Source organism: Bos mutus, chromosome 1, assembly GCF_027580195.1.
Source record: "Bos mutus isolate GX-2022 chromosome 1, NWIPB_WYAK_1.1, whole genome shotgun sequence".
Classification (NCBI taxonomy): domain Eukaryota; kingdom Metazoa; phylum Chordata; class Mammalia; order Artiodactyla; family Bovidae; genus Bos; species Bos mutus.
In genome coordinates, this window is record NC_091617.1 from 143,471,847 (window position 1) to 143,494,306 (window position 22,460).

General features: G+C 42.2%; 1 protein-coding gene across 2 annotated transcripts in view; it reads right to left on the reverse strand.

Moving 5' to 3' along the window:
- RAB5A (RAB5A, member RAS oncogene family) overlaps positions 1-14,419 on the reverse strand; it is a 33,479-nt gene extending 19,060 nt beyond the window's left edge. Inside the window, exons 1-2 of one of the 2 annotated variants that reach the window (XM_070376957.1) lie at positions 14,093-14,419; positions 10,848-11,103 (exon numbers count right to left, since the gene is read on the reverse strand). In XM_070376957.1, coding sequence (XP_070233058.1) covers positions 10,848-11,010 — 163 coding nt within the window. In that variant the 5' untranslated portion in view covers positions 11,011-11,103; positions 14,093-14,419. Of the gene's footprint in view, positions 1-10,847; positions 11,104-14,071 lie in introns of both variants that reach the window. The other variant, XM_070376947.1, reaches the window with a different exon arrangement.
- Between the last annotated feature and the right edge of the window lie 8,041 nt (positions 14,420-22,460).

The following is a 22,460-nucleotide window of genomic DNA, read 5'->3' on the forward strand; positions in this document are numbered from 1 at the left end:
CAGAATCTTCCCCAAATGATGTCAGACATCAGATTACATATCCAGGGAGCTCAGAGAACACTAAGAAAGATAAATGCTGAAAATTCTACACCCAGACCTATCATTTTCAAATGGCAGAAAATCAAAGGTAATGTGCAGGACAGTGCCCAGGCTATTTTGCAAAGGAGGCTTCTTCCCTCCTTCTCTTTGGTGATGTTCCTACTCCATTTGGTTCAAGAATCTAGCACTTAATAGTTCCCAGGCCTGAAAGAATCTACCAGACTTTTAAAACAATACTGGCCTTGAAAGTGACCTTTAATGCTTAGCAATAATCCTATCTAAGTGAGTTTAAAATAAAAGTTCTAGTATCTGAGAATTTTATAATAGAAGACTGGAAAAGGGCGAACTAAAGAAAGCAAGAAGAGACAGAGAAGACTAAAGTGAAAGTGAAGCCGCTCAGTCGTGTCCGACTCTTTGCGACCCCATGGATTGTAGCCCACCAGGCTCCTCCGTCCATGGGATTCTCCATGCAAGAGAACTGGAGTGGGTTGCCATTTCCTTCTCCAAACCCCAGAGTAGAAGTTCAGAAACCTATAAACCCAGATATAATTATCTATGCTAAGCAAGGCCCAAGGAAGTTGGGAATATCTATCTCTAAGGGAAGAAAAAAGTGATGAAAAGACCGAAATTCCTTTGATACCATAATCATTAAATTACTTTGATTCAGTAACCACATCTACACATTGATCTTACAGAAATAAGTCCAGAGGGGAAAAATTTCCAAGAATATATTCAATATTAGATGATTACCCAAAACAGCAAACAAAATGTAAACACTAAATGTCTAACAATCATGGTATGGTTAAAAAATAGATTACCAGTTACTAAAATAAATATGAATACAGAGATATAGAGTATTATCGCTAATAAAGGGAACAGGATACAGTCATATGATTACTACAACTGATTCTGTATAAAAATACCATGAAGTTATAGTTTACAGGAAATGGAAACATAATGGACTCTCAAATATGAAAAGATGCTTGACCTCATCCCTATTATGGGGAAAATGTACACTAAAAAATGCAGAGATCAATGCAAGTAAGAACAGCAAAGATCTATAAGCGTGAAAGTACCCTGAGCTACTGCAATAGGGGAACAGGCATTCTGTGCACTGCTGGGGAAGGCAGTGGGGAAAATGCATCAGAATTACAAAAGTATCTAACTTTTGACACAGCAATCAACTTCAAGAAATTTGTTACAAAAATACTTGGAATACATAAGAAATGACTATGATATTATTCACTGCAGCACTGTTAATACCCCAAAGTATAAAACTACTGTGCAAATCTGAACCTAGAACTGATAAAAAATATTCACAGGATCCATTCAATGGAATGTTGATATAGCCAAGAAAAATGAGGACATACTTCATAAAATGGTACAAAAAATCAGTGTATTTTCCAAGATGGCCACAAGATTTCAGCATATTCTTGTTAAAACATGACACTGGCTTTCTTTCCTCAAATCTGTACAAGCCTGTGATTTGAGCATCACTGATGCGATCTCTGAACTTCTGGGGGTAGGGCATAAAAAGCCACCCAGCCTCTGTCTGGTATCTTGGGGACATTCATGCTTGAATCCAGCGCCATGCTGTTGAGGAACCCAAACCAGGAGGCAGGCCATAGGCAGGTATTCTGGCCGACAGCCCGAGCTGAGCTCCCAGACATGCTGAGGTGACGCGAGCCCCAGGACTGACCCCCCGCCATCACATCAGAAAATCACCTAAGCCCACTCAACCCCCAGAACCAAGAGACAATAATTGTTTTAAATGACTAAGCTTTGGAGTCATTTGTTTCTGAACAACAGATAACTGGGACAGTAATAAGGAGAAAAATAAAAAGCATACTGCAGACAGTCTGACATGTTTTAGATTGCACAAAGTGGAGAAAACACAGATGTGAATGTAACAGTAACTTTTCAAGGACAGAGTAACACTCGGCTGCCCTGTGTGTGGTCGCTCAGGCTGTCTGACTCTCCGACCCTCTGGACTGTGGTCCACCAGGCTACCGTGTCCATGAGATGCTCCAGGCAAGGATACTGGAGCAGTCTGCCGTTTTACTCCTCAAGGGGGTCTTCCCAAACCAGGGATCGAACCCACTTCTCCTGTGTCTCCTGCACTGCAGGCGGGTTCTTCACCCGCTGAGCAAACAGGGAATCTCTGGAAAAAAAGAACCGAGTAGGCAGAAGATAGGAAGGAAACCACTTGAATTTTGACTCACAAGAACAAATTAATGAAATAAAAATGTGACACGTGGTTGACATAAAGATGGACACCGTGGCACTAACTCTGGAACATGAGTCATCTAAATTTTTATTTAAAATACTTTCACATCATTTTCTTTATAAATCGATACATAAGGGCGGTCTGCATCTGTCAAGTACCACACATTTAATTATAACAGAATGCTTACATCATTCATATCCTGACCCTAAACTTCGTGAATTCCAGAATACAGACTGCACAGAAGAAAGATCTGTCTTTAATCCCAACTGTCACTTAGGTGCAAAACCTCCGCTGTATCATTTTTGTTGCGTTAGTCTCCTTGTCTATAAAATCAGCATTTCCTCATAAAGCCATAGTAAGGTCTAGATGACACTATGGGAATGCCAATCCTATGAGTGCATCGTATAACATGTAACCAACTTTAAAATCACCTTACAAGGGATCCTAAAAATCACCCTGTGTCTCACAGAAGTCACATTTTCCTAAAATTTACAAATTACTTATGAATACAATAGATTACAAAGTTAGGATTCTCTAGGTTCTAATATACAAGGATAAATAACTTAAAAACATTTAAAAAAATTTCTTGGCCATACCACGTGGGACATGGGGTCTTAGTTCCCTGACTGGGGACTGAACCTGTGACCCTACAGTGGAGGCATTAAATCTTAACCACTGAGCCGCCAGGAAGTCCCTGAGTAACTATTTTATTTGACTGAGAAATGCTGATGATGTCTGGTAGTTACAGAGCGACTGAAGTCCCGTATCATCACGTAATTCTCTTCTTTTTGAATCCAAAGAGTGCCTGCTAGTAATACCTTCAACTTTGCCAACAGGAATACAGAACCATGAATGACTGACTCCTCATTCTGTTGTTACCCTTCCTCATCTGTATTACCAAAAAAAAGGGGTGAACACTGTTTACCAACACTTACCTCAAATATTGTTTTGCAACACTTGTAAAACATCAAGGATTATTTCTTATTTTCAAAATCCAGTATGTGACTTCATTCTCATCCTGAGAGATTTAGTAATTTGGTACCCAGAGTTCATGTTTAAATCAAAACAGCCAATGATCATATTCCAAAAGTCCCTGGAATAACTCCTGTTCTTTTCTCACTCTAATACATCCCTATTTGCCACTAGGAGGCCTGTTAACAAAAGGCTCTTGTGAGGACTCCAATGATGCTGTCGTGAGGTGAACCGGTTCAGCATGCATCATAAGGGAGAGTACACAGAAGGAGCGTCGGATCACTACAGTGAGAGACCCCAAGGGGGAAGGGTAACTTCGATTTCTAGGATTTAGCACAGTACTAGGAACTTGGTAAGTTTGTTGAATAAATGAATTTTCGAGAAGCTTGACAATCTTATTTGCCTGTATGTAACAGAATAAAAGCAGTAAATTAGTGAATCAACAGAGGTGGCTCACCATAGTTAGAGCTAATTGGCAAAATGATTCTGCCAAACAGCTCTGAACATTTCAGCAGCACCAAAGGGAATTAATGAATGAAGTAAGACAGGGCACAAACAGATATTCATGATCGCAAAATGTGAAACAAATTTTAAGAGGAAGAAAAAGTTTAACTGTATTGCTTGTTTCGTTTAATGTGGAGAAAGCACACTCTTAAAAAAAAAGAGTCTGCTCTAGAAGAACCCTCATCTAGCTCAATTCTCTCTCGTTTTACAGTGTGTAAATAGCACTCTTCTAAAACAAGGCCAGGACTGAAGCTAAGCTTATTGGTTCCTAACTCACAGCAATGTTTAAGTAGCCACTTATGATAACATCTAAAACCAGGACACTGGAGAATAACTGAAGTTAAGACTATTAAAATATTTTTGGTCAGAACTGGTACAAACATATAAAATATCAAATCTTTACTAACTTCTTCAAGTAATACAACCTATCTCAAATGCTGAATATATACTTTTTATAAGGAAACATTATTACACATAAAGACAATATTGTTTCACTTGAAGCCAAAAGATTAACTTCAAAAAATTTCAACTCTCACTGTAACAGAAAGAATAATGTATATTTCAAAAATCATTTTTCTCATGAATTGAAAATGATACACTGGTGGTTTGTTTCCAGGTCTTCTATCCTTTCTCAAAAGTACTTTTAACTGAAAACAATATGCAGATGCCTTTGCTTGGATAACCATGAATGATGTGGTCACTCACCAAGAGCCACATCCTGAAGTGGGAAGTCAAGTGGGCCTTAGGAAGCTATACTATGAACAAAGCTAGTGGAGCTGACGGAATTTTCGTCAAGCAATTTAAAATCCTAAAAGATGATGCTGTGACAGTGCTGCACTCAATATGTCAGCAAATTTGGAAAACTCAGCAGGGGCCACAGGACTGGAAAAGGTCAGTTTTCATTCCAATCCCAAAGAAAGGCAATGCAAAGAATGTTCAAACTACTGCACAATTGCACTCATCTCACACACTAGCAAAGTAATGCTCAAAATTCTCCAAGCTAGGCCTCAACAGTACACGAACTGAGAACTTCCAGATGTGCAAGCTGGATTTAGAAAAGGCAGAGGAACCAGAGATCAAACTGCCAACATCCACTGGATCACCAATAAAGCAAGAGAATTCCAGAAAAACATCTACTTCTGCTTCAATGACTATGCTAAATTTAGCCTCTGAATGTGCGGATCACAACAAACTGGAACATTCTTAAAGAGATGGGAATACCAGACCACCTTACCTGCCTCCTGAGAAACCTGTACACAGGTCAGGAAGCAACAGTTAGAACTGGACATGGAACAGCAGACTGATTTCAAATCGGAAAAGGAGTACGTCAAGGCTGTGTATTGTCACCCTGTTTATTTAACTTCTATGCAGAGTACATCATGAGTAACGCTGGGCTGGAGGAAGCACAAGCTGGAATCAAGACTGCTGGGAGAAATACCAATAACCTCAGATATGCAGATACCACCACCCTTATGGCAGAAAGTGAAGAGGAACTAAAGAGCCTCTTGATGAGGGTGAAAGGAGAGTGAAAAGGCTGGCTAAAAACTCAACATTCAAAAAACTAAGATCATGGCATCCTGTCCCATCACTTCACGGCAAATAGGTAAAAAGTGGAAACTGTAGATTTTATTTTCTTGTGGAAAAATCACTGTGGACAGCAATTGCAGCCACAAAATTAAAAGATATTTGCTCCTTGGAAGAAAAGTTATGACAAACCTAGACATCGTACTAAAAAGCAGACATCATTTTGCTGACAAAGGCCCATATGGTCAAGGCTATGGTTTTTCCAGTCATCACGTATGGATCTGAGAGTTGGACTATAAAGAAAGCTGAATGCTGCAGAATTGATGTGTTCTTTTTTTTTTTTTTTTTAGAATTGATGCTTTCGAACTGTGGTGCTGGAGAAGACTCTTGAGAGTCCCTTGGACTACAGGGAGATCAAACCAGTCAATCTTAAAGGAAATCAACCCTGAATATTCATTGGAAGGAATGATGCTGAAGCCCCAATACTCTGGCCACTTGCTGTGAAGAGAAAGACTCTGATACTGGGAAAGATTGAGGGCAGGAGAAGAGGATGACAGAGGATGAGAGGGTTGGATGGCATCACCGACTCAATGACATTAGTTTAAGCAAACTCTAGGAGACTGTAAAGAACAGGAAAGCCTGGTGTGCTGCAGTCCATGGAGTCAGACACGACTTGGCAACTGAATATAATGCAGATGCAAAAAGATAAAGAAGCAAACAAATGTACAGATTACAATTACACAAACAAGTCTTTCTTAAGGCTCACAAGTGAAGGGCAATAGTGGAAAGCTTACTACAGGAAAAACACAAGTTATTCCAATTCACATTTTCTAGCTGCCTTTTCTTTCTCAGTTTAGGAAGCAACTTTAGTATCTACATACATGTAGTATTCTATTTAACTGTGTAATTTCTCCCTCTAAGAAAATGTCCATAAATAACTTAGTTGACATGGGGAGCAGGCATTTAATGCAACGTATATGACTAACCACTTGTGTGAAAACCAGAAAATGCTGGGGTAGTTAAGCAAGAATTTACCATACAGAATTTAAAGAAACATAGTTGTATTAATAAATGCTATCTACTTGAAGTCCATTTTTAGGAAGGCTAAAATTTAGGAAGCAGTTGCTCATAAAGCATCTTTTTTACATCTTATTTGCTCTTACAATCTTCAATAAGAAATTTCCAAGAGAAGAAAATCTGGACATAAAATTCTTTAACACTGTCAAATCCTAAAATGCTATGCACTTGGTAGAACAGTCACAATTCTCAAGTAATGCCATGTCATGACAATACCAGAAAAATATCAACAGTAATAAAAATGACTCAGCAAAAAGTAATAGTGGTGACAAGGTAATAGCTAACATTTAATAAAAAAACCTGTCAAATTTAGGAGGTATTATTTTCATTCCATATTAAGAGTAAATAAAGCTGGGTATGATTTGTGTGAGATGACGTAGCTGGTATGTGCTGGAGCTAGAATTTTAAATCAAACAATGTGGATACAGTCTGTCCCCAGGCCACACCCCTTTCTTAACCACAACGCTTCACTCCATAAACTGGTAAGGTAAGGTAAAACCAACAACAGTATCTTTGAAACTAACTTTGTTTTTCTTAATTTTTAATAATAACTTTTGCCCCATTAGATGTTTTGAATCTGAAAAGAAAAACAAGTCCTGGTAGCCAGGTAGAGGAAATTGGACAGATATTAAATAAAGTATAAACTTTGTCCTTCTAGTAAAAAAAAAAGTCCTGAAATAATTATGTAAACATTCTCTTTAGGGTTAATAACTGCTTCAAACAGCTTTAAACAGAGGGCACTTATTTTGTCTGTTTCGTGAATAACCAGTCCCTGACTACCTACGGCAACAGAGGGGAGCAGCCTCAGTACAGACAACTGAAGACGCTGGTTATTTAACTCCTTTAAGTAAAGACAAGGCAGAGTATCCTTGATGGACAGGGAAGGACCATGGTTTTTGAAAGAGGCCTAGCAGATTAACGTAACCAGTATACAACACTTGTGATCCTCAAACTGGAGTAGTTGACGAACAGCATGGTTTTTTTTTTTAATCCTACAACAATCAGTTTAAAAAAAAAAGCAATTATTCCATTTACTGATTGTGATATCAAACGTTTCTCTCTCAAAAAGAAGAGTCGAAAGACTGCATGCTTTTTCATTGTACATTTTAAACTGGCTCCGATTTACCCTGATGATCCACTTGCTTATAAACAGCATGCGAAAGTCTTTTTAAAAACAAGTATATTTTTGACACAAGGAATTCCCTAGAAATCTTTGAAGTCTTTAGGTGTTCAAGTTGTTAAGTGGAAGATGGCCAGCCCTATCACCCAACAAGTATTTCCTGAAGAGCTTCTGAGGCTCCAGATGAGACAAGAAGGGAGGCAACCACCTGAGCCTAAAACGCCCCGCACACCTTAGGGCTCGTCTCAAATGGCAGGAGCACAAATGTCACGCAGCCTTTAACTCCCGCCATAAGCTAGAACTCCCCAAAGCACTAAACCCAGCACCCAACTACCCATCTCATTATGAGAGCTAGAGAATCAAGGGGCAGGGGCGGGGATATAGGGAGACAACATGGATTCTTGTTTTCTTAAATCAAGCCATCGTGTATAAGAACCACCACAAAAAGTGAAGACATCTTAATGTTCTTGATCACTATAAGGTTCTAGAATATACAAATTCAAGAGTACAGTATATATTCCACCTTACAATGCAATTAGAGAGGGAAATTTTAAGTGAGCTCTTACATGTTACTAAACATAAATAGTTAAGTCTAAAATAAAGAATAGATGAAACATAAAAACATCTGGCCAGGTTCATTTTTAGATAACTCCTCCCACACATAAGCCAAACAAAAATACACATTACCTACAAGTTATAGATCTTAAACAACTCAAACCTTGAAATCCTTAGATGCTTCTAGTCCTTCAGAGTGAAGAGCTGTTTAGCGAAGAGCATAAAAGAACAGTGTTCACTCTGTAAACAAGTTAATACATCTTATGCCTTAAACACGTTAATTATCTTTCAAAAACAAACAAAAAACCAGGACTAATATGTGGTCAACATAATAAAAAGGTATTCAATAACCATTAAGACAGAAACTTGGATGTAAATTCCTTCTAAAGGTGGTTAAAAAAGCCAGACTCAATCTGTACAAGCACAAAGTATTAGAAGTTTTACGTGTGAGAATGAAAACTTTTTGACAATTTCATTAATGAAATGTAAACAATCTAATTGGTATTAAATGGAAACAGATTATATACACACACTCATACACACATATCAAAGGATATGTATATTTATGATGCATTGACACGGGGTTAAACTTTTCTTTTAAATGTCCTTCTTGAGATGTCATTAGGAAAATGTACTCTTAGAAGGTAATTGGGAGTATCCATAATAAAAACAAAAATTCTACTCTTGGGCTACATTTACCAGGACTTGAGTTCTTTACTACAGTACTTCACTGCTTTTGTTATTTTAATATGCACTGTGAAGGCAGGGAGGGTAAGAATATATCAAGTCCCAAACATATTTTGGCCCAGGTGTTTAGCCTACAATGCACGTGTATTTTGAGAAATGCTGCAAGCAACAATCACTTGCCAAAAAGTAGTTATAATAATTAACCTTTTGTACCAGGTGAAGGTGGGTGGGCAGAGTCTTGAAAGTCTTTAAAATTTTTCCTAAGACTTTAGGGTGTCCCTGGGTGGGTGTCCCTGGTGGCTCAGCTGGTAATCTGCCTGCAATTCAGGAGACCTTGGGTTCAATGCCTGGGTCTGCAAGATCCCCTGAAGAAAGGAATGGCTACCCACTCTTTCTTCTTGCCTGGAGAATTCCACGATAGAGGAGCCTGGTGGGCTACAGTCCATGGGAACTCGAAGAGCCAGACACAACTGAGTGACTAATATACTATGTGGATGTGGACTAGTTACTTCTGGTCCAATTTGTTTTCTGGAGGAGGCTAAAGCTTGAGAGGTGATATTTCATTACTAAACCACATATACACAGATACATTAACAAGGAAACAACAAAGAATGTGTGATATACTGTTCAACACAAGTTTTAAAGATACCAAGATTTCTGAATCAAAATAAAAAACTCATGTAAAGGACTGTATTTTTGATGCTCATTCATTATAAATAAATATGAAGTATTAACAATAAAATAGAATCACACTGTAACATGACACCCAAACACTGGGGCTGGCTGTCACTCGTTACACTGCTGGTCTGTTAAATAGGAAATAGCCGTTGTCCACTGTATTTCCTACAGAAAAGTCAGAAGATAGCCGAGTTTTGTAATTTATGTTAAAGGAATAATCTGAAATCATAAATATAATTCTCAGTGTACTTACTTGAGATCATATATTCAATGCACAGCATAAGTTATGCTTTTAAAAGATGGACTCCCAAGAAGTTGCTACATGCCAAAGAATATCTGCCTTACGTATTTCAGAAGTTAAAAAAAGTATTTGACTTTTTAAAATATGAGGTTAAAAATATATTCGTGAACCTGAAAAAATATGGTCCTGCTTAATTACACATCTCTTGCAAAATAGTGTCAATCTTAAAGCTGTGTGGTTCCTCTGACATTACCTAATTCAAAAGCTTCATTTGACACATTAAGCAGGACCAAAAAGGGCTTTGCTATACCCAGCTGCTGCTGCTATAGTCGTGTCCAGACTCTGTGCGACCCCACAGATGGCAGCCCACCAGGCTACCCCGTCCCGGGATTCTCCAGGCAAGAACACTGGAGTGGGTTGCCATTTCCTTCTCCAATGCATGAAAGTGAAAAGTGAAAGTGAAGTTGCTCAGTTGTGTCCAACTCTTAGCGACCCCATGGACTGCAGCCCACCAGGCTCCTCCGTCCATGGGATTTTCCAGGCAAGAGTTCAGGGATCTCGCTTCTCATCTCTTCCCAGTACGGCACTGCTGGCTGTGTCCTCTTGGTCCCGCACGTTTCTTCCCCTTAGCGTGAACACCGTCCCTGTAAGCAGTGTTGATGTCACCTCTTTCCCCTTTTCTTTCACTTTCTCTCCAGGTCTCATTTCCCTTTCATGTCTCTCTTCATTAATCACTCACTTCTTCTCTTCCCTCACCCTAGGAGCATTCTTAAACATATTTAATAAAATGTAACTAATTTTGCCAATCAGTGTAATTTGTAAATAGTCCAGTTATTTAGAATTTTAATCGTAACTCTTTTCCTCTTTACTTTTACTATTTTCACCATTCATTCTAAAGCCAACACAATTCAGCAGACATCGGATAATTTGAAAACACTTTTAAACAGTATCAAGAAAGATACCAATCAAATCTGAGACTTGGGACACTGATTCTACTCATGTTTGCATCTGTATTTTATCATCTTGGAGATAACCAGGAAATCAAAATATTAAAACACATTATTTTATCAAAAAATCAAGCTATAAAGTTTGAGTCTGCAGCTCAGCTCTTTTACTCACTCTGTGACCTATTTATTACCCATCATCATACAATCAGAACTGCAAAATCTTATTTGTCAATGTATGAGTCAATTAAATGAAGAAACGATAAAAGAAAATCTCACCCCCAATGGTACTCTCTTGAAATTCATGAAACTGGCCCTTCACAAAACGAAGCACAAGGCTTGATTTGCCAACAGCAGACTCTCCCAGAAGTACTAGTTTGAACTGGCATATTTTATTTCCAGTATTTGGCCCGTTGGGTCTTGTTGCTCCTCGATTAGCCATGTCCAAATTTGAAAGAAGTCCCTAATTTCAGTTTCTTAAATGAACTTCCAGGACGCAAGGTGTCAATTCTTTTCTTTCTGGAGGTAAAGAAACCTGTTAAAAAAAAAAACAAATATGAAGTAATTAAAAATACAAATCAGCATAACAAAGCAAACCTCATATTATCACTTTAAAATTTTGCCTGTAACACAGCAATACATGACAATTATAGCCTCTACTGGACACTGTCATTTACTTTAATTCACTGCCTTGATTAATAAGTAAAGGTATGAGCTTTGAGCCTAAAATCATTCTGTAATTTTTAAGGCTCTGTAAACATTTTAAACCTAACCTTTACTAAAGACTCAACTTTGTGCCAGATGGTTTTAATTACTTAACATAGCCACTCAACAATCCTGTAATGTTACCTATTTCAATCCTTAAAAAATAAGGAAACAGGCATAGAAAGGTTAGGTGACTTGACTGAGGTCACACAGTTACTGTGACAGAGCTTCAACAGAGCTGAGTTTCAACCCATGCAAACTGAAAGGTGACTAGTTCTGGTTCTGGAACTAGATTACTTAGGTTAAAACGGTTTTGAGTAAAATTAAGTCAATTAAGGGAAAAATCTTAGAGCTTAAAACAGTTAAGTTCAATAAAAGTCAGCCATTATTATTTGAAGGCTCCTTTTAAATGGCACATGCTTTTTATTTAATGGTAACGGGAGCAATATTTTAAGTAGATCTATGTCTGGTGGCTAAAGGATTTAATACTGTATTCTCACGTTCTCAAATACATCATTCGTGCAAGTGTTAACCGCGGTTCTCCGTATGGTGAGTGAATTAGTGTCTTATTTACTTATACTCTTGTAGTTTTGGGGCTAACAATTAAACGTGTCATTATTTTCTATTTAACACACTAACAAAAAACTAGCCTAAAGCACAACTTCTAAGTCTTCTTTTATTATTTAATAATGATAATTCTCAAAGATATTAGCAAACTTTTAAAATATTATTTTCCAAGCTACTCACAAATCAATTGTAGTAGCTTTCTCCTACTTTTAATCAAAATCTGACCATGTGCTTAATAACATTAAATATGATTCTCCTTTTCAAGTCACTGTTAGATTTCATTTAGGTACCTCTTAAGAAATTTGTCTTGCCCATGAAATGAGTTTATACAAGAATCTCTCTTAACAATGAACTCATTAATAAACGTATCTATGAGACCATACATCAAGACAATAAAATCACCTCTACTTTATCTAAACGGCAGCACTGAAGACCTCTTATCTTTCAGTAATACATATTGTACCTAAAATATTTACAAATGAAATAATAGATCTGAGTTGCTCCCAAACAATGGGGGTATAAACAAAACAAGATAACTGAAGCTAGTTGATGGGTTCATTATACTATTCTTCCTACTTCTGCATAAAGAATTTTCTGTGATTAAAAAAATGCTCCAATCTCACATCTATCCTCCCACCACTCCCAAACACACTCCATTTGGGGATCTAATTCGATACAGCTATACTAATTTCTGCTGGAGCAACTGCTTTCATTTCAAACTCTTTACTCCAGAATATCCAGTTTTCATAACTGCTGTGAGAAGAGAATATACACGTAAAATATTTCTGATACAGTGGTCAACACACAGCAGCGACTGAAAACAGGCAATTACAGAGCCCCTTTGATGGAATGACGACCGAACATCAAGAGAATGCAAGTAAACTGAAAGTGCACCAACAGACTTCACGTATCACACAACGCAACTGAGACACCTCCAGCTTTACCTACAGAACAGCAAACTGAATCACTCATCAAGGACAACATGCTCTGAATTCCTACAGTCCTGCCTAAACTTCAGGGAAAACATCAGATGCTCATTAAAGGGGGAAAAAAGAGATTTAGCTTTGGTTATAGTTCCAAGGACCTCAAACAAAAACATTAACTAAATCTAATTATGAATACAGTTAGCATTACATTAAGGTTAAAAGCTATATTTTGTAATATTCATTTGTATTCATTACAAACTTTTGTTTCCCAAAACCAAAGATTTTGCAGAAAATGCATTTTAAATCTTTTGAAAATAACTGCTATTCTGTAGTTAAAGTCCTTCTGGGTACTCTCTGATCAAAACTGAATTCATGACAGCAGCTAACATTTACTAGGCATTTATTTTATGCCAATCACCATTCCACGAATTAGGCTTACAGCAACCCTAAGAAGCTCTTACGATCCCCGTTTTAAATTAAGAATCAAGTTTCTGAACTGCCCGGAATTATCGCAGTTGTGTCCATGTGGGTTTTTTCCCCCACTAGTTATGTGAAAGGCAACTGATTGGACACTTAGGCTCCACTTCAGCAAAAAACAAAAACCAAGTATGTGAATTATGACGTTCAGAGCTTAAAAAGTCTGCAAGTCTTCAGAGAATAGCCAGTTTGCAGGGAGGCGAACAGCAGAGCACGCTCAAAGGGCTCTACCGTCTGAGGGCTTCGGCGGCCTAGCTGTGTCGGGCTGCTTTCAAGCCGCACTTACCTTCCAGAGCTGAGACAAGAGCCCCTAGACAGCCGGGCTCCCCGGGCCGCCGCCTCCCTCCATTACCCGGCTCGGGGAGCCGGGGTGGGCGGAGCTCCCCGAATTCACACCTGCCAGAGGCCCAGGTTCCTCTTCGGGGAACACCTGAACCACCGGCAGCAGCTCCGACCGGCCAACAGGCAGGCCCGCCGGCCCGCGCGCATCCCTCCCCTCTCCTCCCCGAACCCAGCCCGACTCCGGCCGCGGACCCCTACCCGGCTGCCGGGACGGGGCAGCGGCGCCGCGGCCTCCGGGCCGCTCTCGGGGCGCCATCTTGAGAAGGGAACTGGGTGACACCCGCCGCTCCCTCGGCCGGCCCCCAAACCCTGGCCTCCGGGACCCCTTCAGGGGGCCACCGCGGCCGCCGGGCGAGACGCCTCTTCCGGCGGCTTTCCGGTCCCGGGCCCCGGCGCGAGCAGGAAGGCTGGGGGCCCCTGTGACCCCAGACCCGCGGACCACTCGGGCTCTGACCCGCTTCGCGGGCGGAAGGCTGGCGGGGCTACCTGGGCTCGCAGCGCGCGGACCTGTGGCGCTGAAGCTCCGGCTGCAGGTTCCAGACGCAGCCCAGGCAGGGCCTGAAGCAGCAGCGGCGGCGGCGCGTCCTCGAGTCGCTCCGCTCCCCTCAGACTGGACGGTGCGGGGATCGCGCCGCGGTGCCGCCCCCGTCGGGCTCCGTCCCCGCCTCTCCGCTCCGCCTTCCCCTTTCCTTTCTCCTCCTCCTCCGCCGCCGCCGCCGCCCGGCGCTCGAGCTCCCACTGATTCTTCCTCCTCCTCCCTCCTCCCCTCAGGCCTGCCGCCGGCTCCTCCGCGAACCAAAACACAAACACTCCAGTCCCAGCGCGAGAGCCACTTCCGCCGCCGGGCGCCGGCCTCGCCGCCACGTCGCCGCACGTAGCGAGGAGCGCCCCTCCGTCACTTCCGCCGTCGCCCGCCCGCTCGCTCCGTCCGCGCCCCCGCCCGCGCTCAGAGCCCTCCCTGGCGGGGCGGAGCCTCTGGGTCACGTGATCCCGCCCGCCGCGGGGCGGCTCCAGCCGCGGGCCACCTCCCACCCCCGGAGGCCCCTGCGCGCGAGGCCATTGTTGTTCGGCTGGATGCTTAGGCCTCCTTTGGTCCGTGGGCCGGGAACGGCGGGGAGCGCCTGTTTAGCTGCCCTGCTTTCGAGGGCACCTTGGAGAGCTCGGGCCGAAGTAGGGCGCGGTGTCCCCTGTCCCTTACCCTGCAGCACCGACTCTGCTAGGTCGGCAGACTTTTCTGGCAGAGAGAGCCTCCTGACGCGCGTCTTTGCGGGTGGATGGGTGGGTGAAGGCTGGTGAGGGGCATTTACTCCGGGGAGGAGGGTGTGACCCAGAGGTGTCTTCTTAGGCGGGGAGGTCTTCCATAATAACCTGCTTTCCCGAGAGTTTTACCAGTTTTTAGTGGAGAAGGGCACGTTATGAAATAATAGGTAGCTTTTACGGAGAATTCCCTGTCATGGGTTACTGTCTGTACTAAATTCTAAACAGGAATTAATCCATTTTTCTTCCTGCGCTAGGAGGCTTTAACTCTGAGACTAGCATGGTTGTCCGACTTCTGCTTTGGAATATGACCTCCACGGAGTGGTCTCGCTGCTGTCTAGCACAGTGACTGACAGCCTCAAGTCTCCAGTCATGTTTGTGGAATTCATGAATGTGCCCTGCCTGTTTAACTGGTAAAGAATTCGAGGCACGGAGATTGTGTAACTTGTCCAGAATCACGGCGGAGTAGGTGCTGAAATCGTCTTTAAATTGCAGACTGGCTCAGAGCCTGAGTTCTTAAGCACAGTTCCATTAAATAACCCAAGACATGCATCAGCTTCCTTTGCAGGAAGTTAGAGAACTAACATGTTTGCCAGGAGGGAAGGGATAGGGAGTTTGGAATGGACATGTGCACGCTGCTATATTTTAAACGCACAACCAGCAAGCACCTGCTGTGTAGGGCAGGGAGCTCTGCTCAATGTGAGATGGCAGCCCCGCTGGGAGGGGAGTTCGGAGGCGAGGGCGTGTTCACCATTGAGTCCTCTCAGGCTTTTTGAAACGCCAGGGACTGTAACCTGCCAGGCTTCTCTGTCCATGGAATGTTCCAGGCAAGGAGACTGGAGTAGGTTGCCATTTCCTTCTCCAGGGCCTCTTCCGGACCCAGGGATCAAATACGAGTTTCTTGAGTCTCCTGCATTGGCAGGTGGATTCTTCACCACTGTGACGCCTGAGAAGCCCCTCTGGGGAGAATGAATACACAAGTATGTATGGCTGAGTCCCACTTGAAACTATCGCCAACATTGTTAATTGGCTGTACTCCAGTATAAAATAAAAAGTTAAAAAAAATTGTTTCACTACAATCTCAGACAGTCTGGGCATCTGAAACCAAAACAAAAATCCTTTTGGAATTTGGTAGAGTGTTAAATCGATTTTTCCTCAGGATGAGGGTTGTTTTTTTTTTCAGTTTGCTGTTTATTATTTATAGCCCTGTTGTGAGGACATCAGTATTGACTGTCTGACAGCTGGGATTACGGACAAATCTTTCTTCAGTGCCACCTGTATTCTGGAATTGGTAGTTTAGGGTCAGGATATGCATGATGTAAGCATTCTATTATAAAATGTGTTGTACTTGACAGATACAGAACACCCTTATGTATTGATTTATAAGGAAAATAAGATGAAAGTATTTTTAAATAAAAGTTCAAGTCACTCATGTTCCAAAGTTGGCGCCACTGTCTTCATTTTTATGCCATCCACACGTATCACAGTTTTATGTTGTCATTAGTTTGTTCTTGGGAATCAAAAGTCAAATGATTTATGTTGAAAAGCCTAACTCCTGTGTTCTGACTACTTAGTTCTTTTTCCAGTTCTTTTTCCTAGAGGTAGTGTTGTTTGTTTTTGCAAAGTTACTGTTATATTCAATTCTATATATTTTCTCCATTTTATGCAATCTAAAACATATCAGATTCTCTGCGATATACTTTTTATTTTTCTCTTTATTACTGTCCAAGTTATCTATTGTTCAGAAACAAATGACTCCAAAGCTTAGTCATTTAAAAAATTATTGTCTCTTGGTTCTGGGGGTTGAGTGGGCTTAGGTGATTTTCTTATGTGATGGCGGGGGGTCAGTCCTGGGGCTCGCGTCACCTCAGCATGTCTGGGAGCTCAGCTCGGGCTGTCGGCCAGAATACCTGCCTATGGCCTGCCTCCTGGTTTTGGTTTCCTCACAGCATGTTGCTGGGTTCAAGCATGAATGTCCCCAAGATACCAGGCAGAGGCTGGGTGGCTTTTTATGACCTACCCCCAGAATTTCACAGAGATAGTAGTGATGCTCAAGTCACAGACTTGTACAGATTTGAGGAAAGAAAGCCAGTGTCATGTTTTAACAAGAATATGCATGAAATCTTGTGGCCATCTTGGAAAATACACTGAGTTTTCTAATCATTTTATGAAAAGTGTCCTCATTTTTCTTGGCTATATCAGCAGTCTATTGAATGAAACATCAATAGTTTTATCAATTCTAGTTTCAGATTTGCACAGTTTCATATTTTGGGGTGTTAGTGCTGCAGTGCTGGATAAAGCACAAATTGGAATCAAGATTGCCGGAAGTATCAATAACCTCAGGTAAGCAGATGACACGACCCACACAGCAGAAAGTGAAGAGGAACTAAAGAGCCTCTTGATGAAAATCAAAGAGGGGAGTGAAAAAGTTGGGTTAAAGCTCAACGTTCAAAAAACTAAGATCATGGCATCTGATCCCATCACTTCATGGCAAATAGATGGGGAAACAGTGACTGATTTTATTTTCTTGGGCTCCAAAATCACTGAGGATGGTGACAGCAGCCATGAAAGCAAAAGACACTTGCTTCTTGGAAGCTCCTTGGAAGAAAATCTAATACCTAGGCAGTGTATTAAAAAGCAGACATCGCTTTGCTGACAGGTCCCTATAGTCAAAGCTATGGTTTTTCCAGCAGTCATGTACGGATGTGAGTTGGACCATAAAAAAGGCTGAGTGCCAAAGAATCGATGCTTTTGAACTGTGGTGTTGGAGAAGACTCTTGAGAGTCCCTTGGACTGCAAGGAGATCCAACCAGTCCATTCTGAAGGAGATCAGCCCTGAATATTCATTGGAAGGACTGATACTGAAGCTGAAGCTCCAATACTCTGGCCACCTGATGGGAAGAGCTGACTCACTGGAAAAGACCCTGATGCTGGGGAAGATTGAAGGCAGGAGGAGAAGGGGCAGCAGAGGATGAGATGGTTGGGTGGCATCACCAACTCGATGGACATGGGCTTGAGCAAGCTCTGGCAAGTGATGGAGGACAGGGTAGCCTGTGTGCTGCAGTGACGGGTTCACACAGAGCCAGACACGACTGAATAACTGAACAACAGCAAAGTGCTGCAGTGAATAATTTAATTCATAAGTCATTTTTCATGTATTTCTGTAACAAGTTTCTCCAAGTTGATTGCTGTTAAAAGTTACATACTTTGTAATTCTGATACATTTTTCCACACTGCCCTCCAACCAGCAATGCATGAAATGTCTGTTACCCTATTTCACTAACTCGAGGTAGTGTCATACTTGTAGATCTTTGCCATTCTTACATACATTGATCTCTGCATTTTTTGGTGTACATTTTTTCACATAATAGGGGTGAAGTCAATCATTGTTTACATTTTCTGTGAACTATAACCATGGTATTATATAGAATCATTTGCAGTAATCATACTATTGTATTTGTTTCATTTATTAATGATAATATCTCTGTATTGTATTCATATTTATTTTAGAGATCCCCTGGAGTAGGAAATGGTAACTCACCCCAATATTCTTGCCTAGAACATTCCATGGACAGAGGAGCCTGGCGGGCTACAGTCCATGAAGTCACAGAGTCGGAAACGACTGAGTGACTAAGCATGCACACACGCACTCGTGTATTTGGGCTAAGGTACCCTGTGGGTGCTCAGGCAGCATTTTGCAGTGAAGGTCATTTGAATCCTTGAGCAGCCAGTCTTTCAGATCAGCTCCCCAGTTACTAACCCTGAGAGCATTATGTGTCATATGTAAATGGTGTCTGTGGCACTTTATCCCCAGAGGTGGTTCCAATACGGTGTGTTAGTCATGGTGATACCTGTTGAACAGTCCTGGGAAGAATCAGGAAATAGGATATGTCATATTAATTTTGGCAAATCAACAGTATGTCCAAAACGAGAGCTCTGCATCCCAAACGTGATTCTGCTTGATGACTGGTATTCACAGCCTCTCAGTCACCTAGACCTGAAAAAGTAGAATCATTTTCAGCTCTTCATGTCCATTCTATCAGCCAAAATTCTCTAATCCCCAAATCTGAGCTATATTCCCAAAGCCTGGGCCATGAAAGTATTCATATAAACTGGAGTTAATGCATACGCCTGCCTTTTCAATCCACTCCTACTCAGAAATATTCAGTTGCTACACAGAGTTTAGCAAAGTTCTTCAACTCTGGTCCCAGCCCATGTTTCTTTCATTCTAAGCGGCCCCTCCTCCCAATACTTGCCTTGTGCCCCAATCGTACCATCTGCTCTGCGATCGCCATTTTTCATTTTGGCATCTTTGATCACTTTTTTCTCTGCGTCTGGAATATCATGCCCTCTCATCACTCAGGTCTCACCTTGGCCAGGTTGCAGGCTCCTTTGGATGGCATCTGAGGATTCTTCTACTGGAGCGATTTTATTCCTGTAATTTCATGGTACTTTACTCTCTATAATAGTTCTGATATCTGTCTGCATTTTATTTTACAGTTAGAAAGTGTCTGCCTAGACTTTCCTCCTTAGGCTTTCATTCCCATTAGGATTTTAAGGTTCTTAGGGCCAGGACCATAATTTATTCATGATTTCAATTCCTCGCAGAGGAACTTTGAAACAACAGGGACCACCAAAATATTTGTGAACTTAATTACTTTTTTTTGGCAGTGCCACATGGCTTGTGGGATCTTAGTTCCCCAACCAGAAATCAAACCCGGCCCTTGGCAGTGAGAGCACCAAGTCCTAACCACTGGACCACCAAGGAGCTCCTGAGTTTAATTACGTTTGGACTGGGGAACATCTGACTTAAGAAGACCTCGCAGGCAATACGTGGATGCCGAAATTTATTCATTGTTAAGAACTCCCCATCGTTGTTCTAGGCTATTGCTTCCTTATTCATTTCTTTTTACTGATTTTGTCTATTAATTCACCTCCTTCATGAGGGAATTTCCTGGCAGTCTGATCATTCAGTTCAGTTCAGTTCAGTTGCTCAGTCGTGTCCGACTCTTTGTGACCCCATGAATCGCAGCACGCCAGGCCTCCTTGTCCATCACCATCTCCCGGAGTTCACTCAAACTCATCATGTCCATTGAGTCAGTGATGCCATCCAGCCATCTCATCCTCTGTCGTCCCTTTTCCTCCTGCCCCCAATCCTTCCCAGCATCAGAGTCTTTTCCAATAAGTCAACTCTTCGCATAAGATGGCCAAAGTACTGGAGTTTCAGCTTTAGCATCATTCCTTCCAAAGAACACCCAGGGTTGATCTACTTTAGAATGGACTGGTTGGATCTCCTTGCAGTCCAAGGGACTCTCAAGTCTTCTCCAACACCACAGTTCAAAAGCATCAATTCTTCGGCGCTCAGCTTTCTTCACAGTCCAACTCTCACATCCATACATGACCACTGGAAAAACCCTAGCCTTGACTAGACGGACCTTTGTTGGCAAAGTAATGTCTCAGCTTTTCAATATGCTATCTAGGTTGGCCATAACTTTTCTTCCAAGGAGTAAGCATTAGAACTCCTCGTTTTCACTACTGGGGCCCATGTTCAATGTTCTGGGAACTAAGACCAGCAAGCCACAGGCCATGGCCAAAAAAAAAAACAACACCTCACTTCATTCATGAATACATTCCCTAGTATTTTATAGTTTAGCCATAATGTTTGCCTGGGGAAGTGCTGCTCAGTGGCTGGCACTTCTAAGGTGCAGTGGTAATCTGGGAGAGCTGGGAATGCCACACTAAGGCTTTGCCCTCGTACTACCACTCACAATATGCTGTGCGTGTTTCCTAACCCAGGATACCTGAGGAGGACAGATAATTGGATACATTTTTGTATTAAATGTAAGATCCTACCAGTTGATAACATTTCTCAAGGAAGCTACAAAATGGATAGAGCCTAAATACAGTCATACAGAACTCAGCACGGCGTTCGAGGGCTGCCTTTGCCCCCAAACCTCTAAACACGGACTGGAGAACTCCCAGTACCTTGCGTCTCTAAACCATCCACAACATTCCATGTCTTCTTCCTTCCCCTCCAGGAAATCTGTCTTCCCTTGATCGTGTAGCTGAAGAATGACTCTTTGCATAGATAGTGAGGAATGATAACGTTTGCTTTTAACTGGGACAGTTTGGAGAAAAAAAACGAAAGGTAATTCTGACAGAAGGCATTGCAGGCCTGGTGGCAAGGCAGTGAGAAAAAAGTGGGAACCTGAGCTGCTCAGGCTTCAAAAGCTCGTGTGTCTGCAGGGCACCTGCAGCCTCAGCTCAGTGTCACCCGCCAGGGGGTTGCTGAACCTACTGATTCTAAAGGGGCTTCCCTCCACAGCACAGTGTTCCATTTTCTCCATAACACTCTTCACTCATCTTGTGAAATGACCTCATTCATTGGTTTACTTGGTGGTTATCTATCCCTTATTGTGGTTGTTTAGTTGAAAAGCTGTGTTCGACTCCTTTGGGACCCCGTGGACTGTAGCACACCAGGCTCCTCTGTCCATGGGATTTCCCAGGCAAGAATACTAGAGTGGGTTGCCATTTCCTTCTCCAGAGGATCTTCCTGACCCAAGGATCGAACCCAGGACTCTTGAATTGTGGGCAGATTCTTACCAGCAGAGCCACCAGGGAAGCCCCCAGTATATGTAGAACATGACAAATATTCAAATACGCATTCATTAAATCTTGAAAGAGTTTAAAGAAAATCCCATATGTAAGTTTGAGTTTGCCACATTATTTTTAAAATCCAATATTCGGGGCTTCGCTGGTGGTCCAGTGGTTGGGAGTCCATCTGCCATCGCAGATGACACCAGATTCGATCCCTGGTCCAGGAAGATCCTACATGCCTCTGGGAGGCTAAGCCTGAGCCACAACTACTGAGCCCTGGAGCCTGTGCTCTGCAACAAGAGAAGCCCTTCCAATGAGAAGCCCTCGCATCGCCACTGGAGAGTAGCCCCACTCACTGCACCTGGAGAGATGCCACACACGACGGAGACCCAGTGCAGCCAAAGATCACTAAATAAATTTAAAAATCCATCATGCATTATTGTATAACTCATTCCAAGCTTTAATATATTTACTTGAAATACTCTTTAAAGTACAGTTATTGAAGTGTAAGTCACACTTTTAAGATGGTCCTTACCACAGCTGCCAAACGTAACTTCACAGATTTTTTTTAAAGGAGTTCTTAAGCACTGAGAGAACTACATGCAGTTCGCAGGTACTTTCACAAGCCAGGACGTAAAACAGGCGCTCTCCACCAGAGAGAGGGCTGTTCATTCCTTGAACAGGCCCTGTCGACAGTGAAGTCAACAGGCCCGCAGCGGGGAGGAGACCCCTGGCTGAACCAACCCTGAGGGGACCGCCTTGTGAGAAGTTGGGCATCATGTGCTCTAGAGCCCAGAACCACATATTTCAAGTAATTTTCTTGCCCTCCAGTCTTCTAAAGAGGGGTGGAAGGAGAGGGTAAGAGAGGAGGCAAGGATAAGGGAGAAAGAATGAGGAGAGATAGGGGAGAGGAGGGAAGAGAAGGGCGTGGCTCGCGCACAGAGCTGCGCTCCAAGCCCCGCCCCCGTTTCCCAGGTAACCGGGTAAACAGACCTTGCCTCCTCTTCCCTGCGAACCCCGC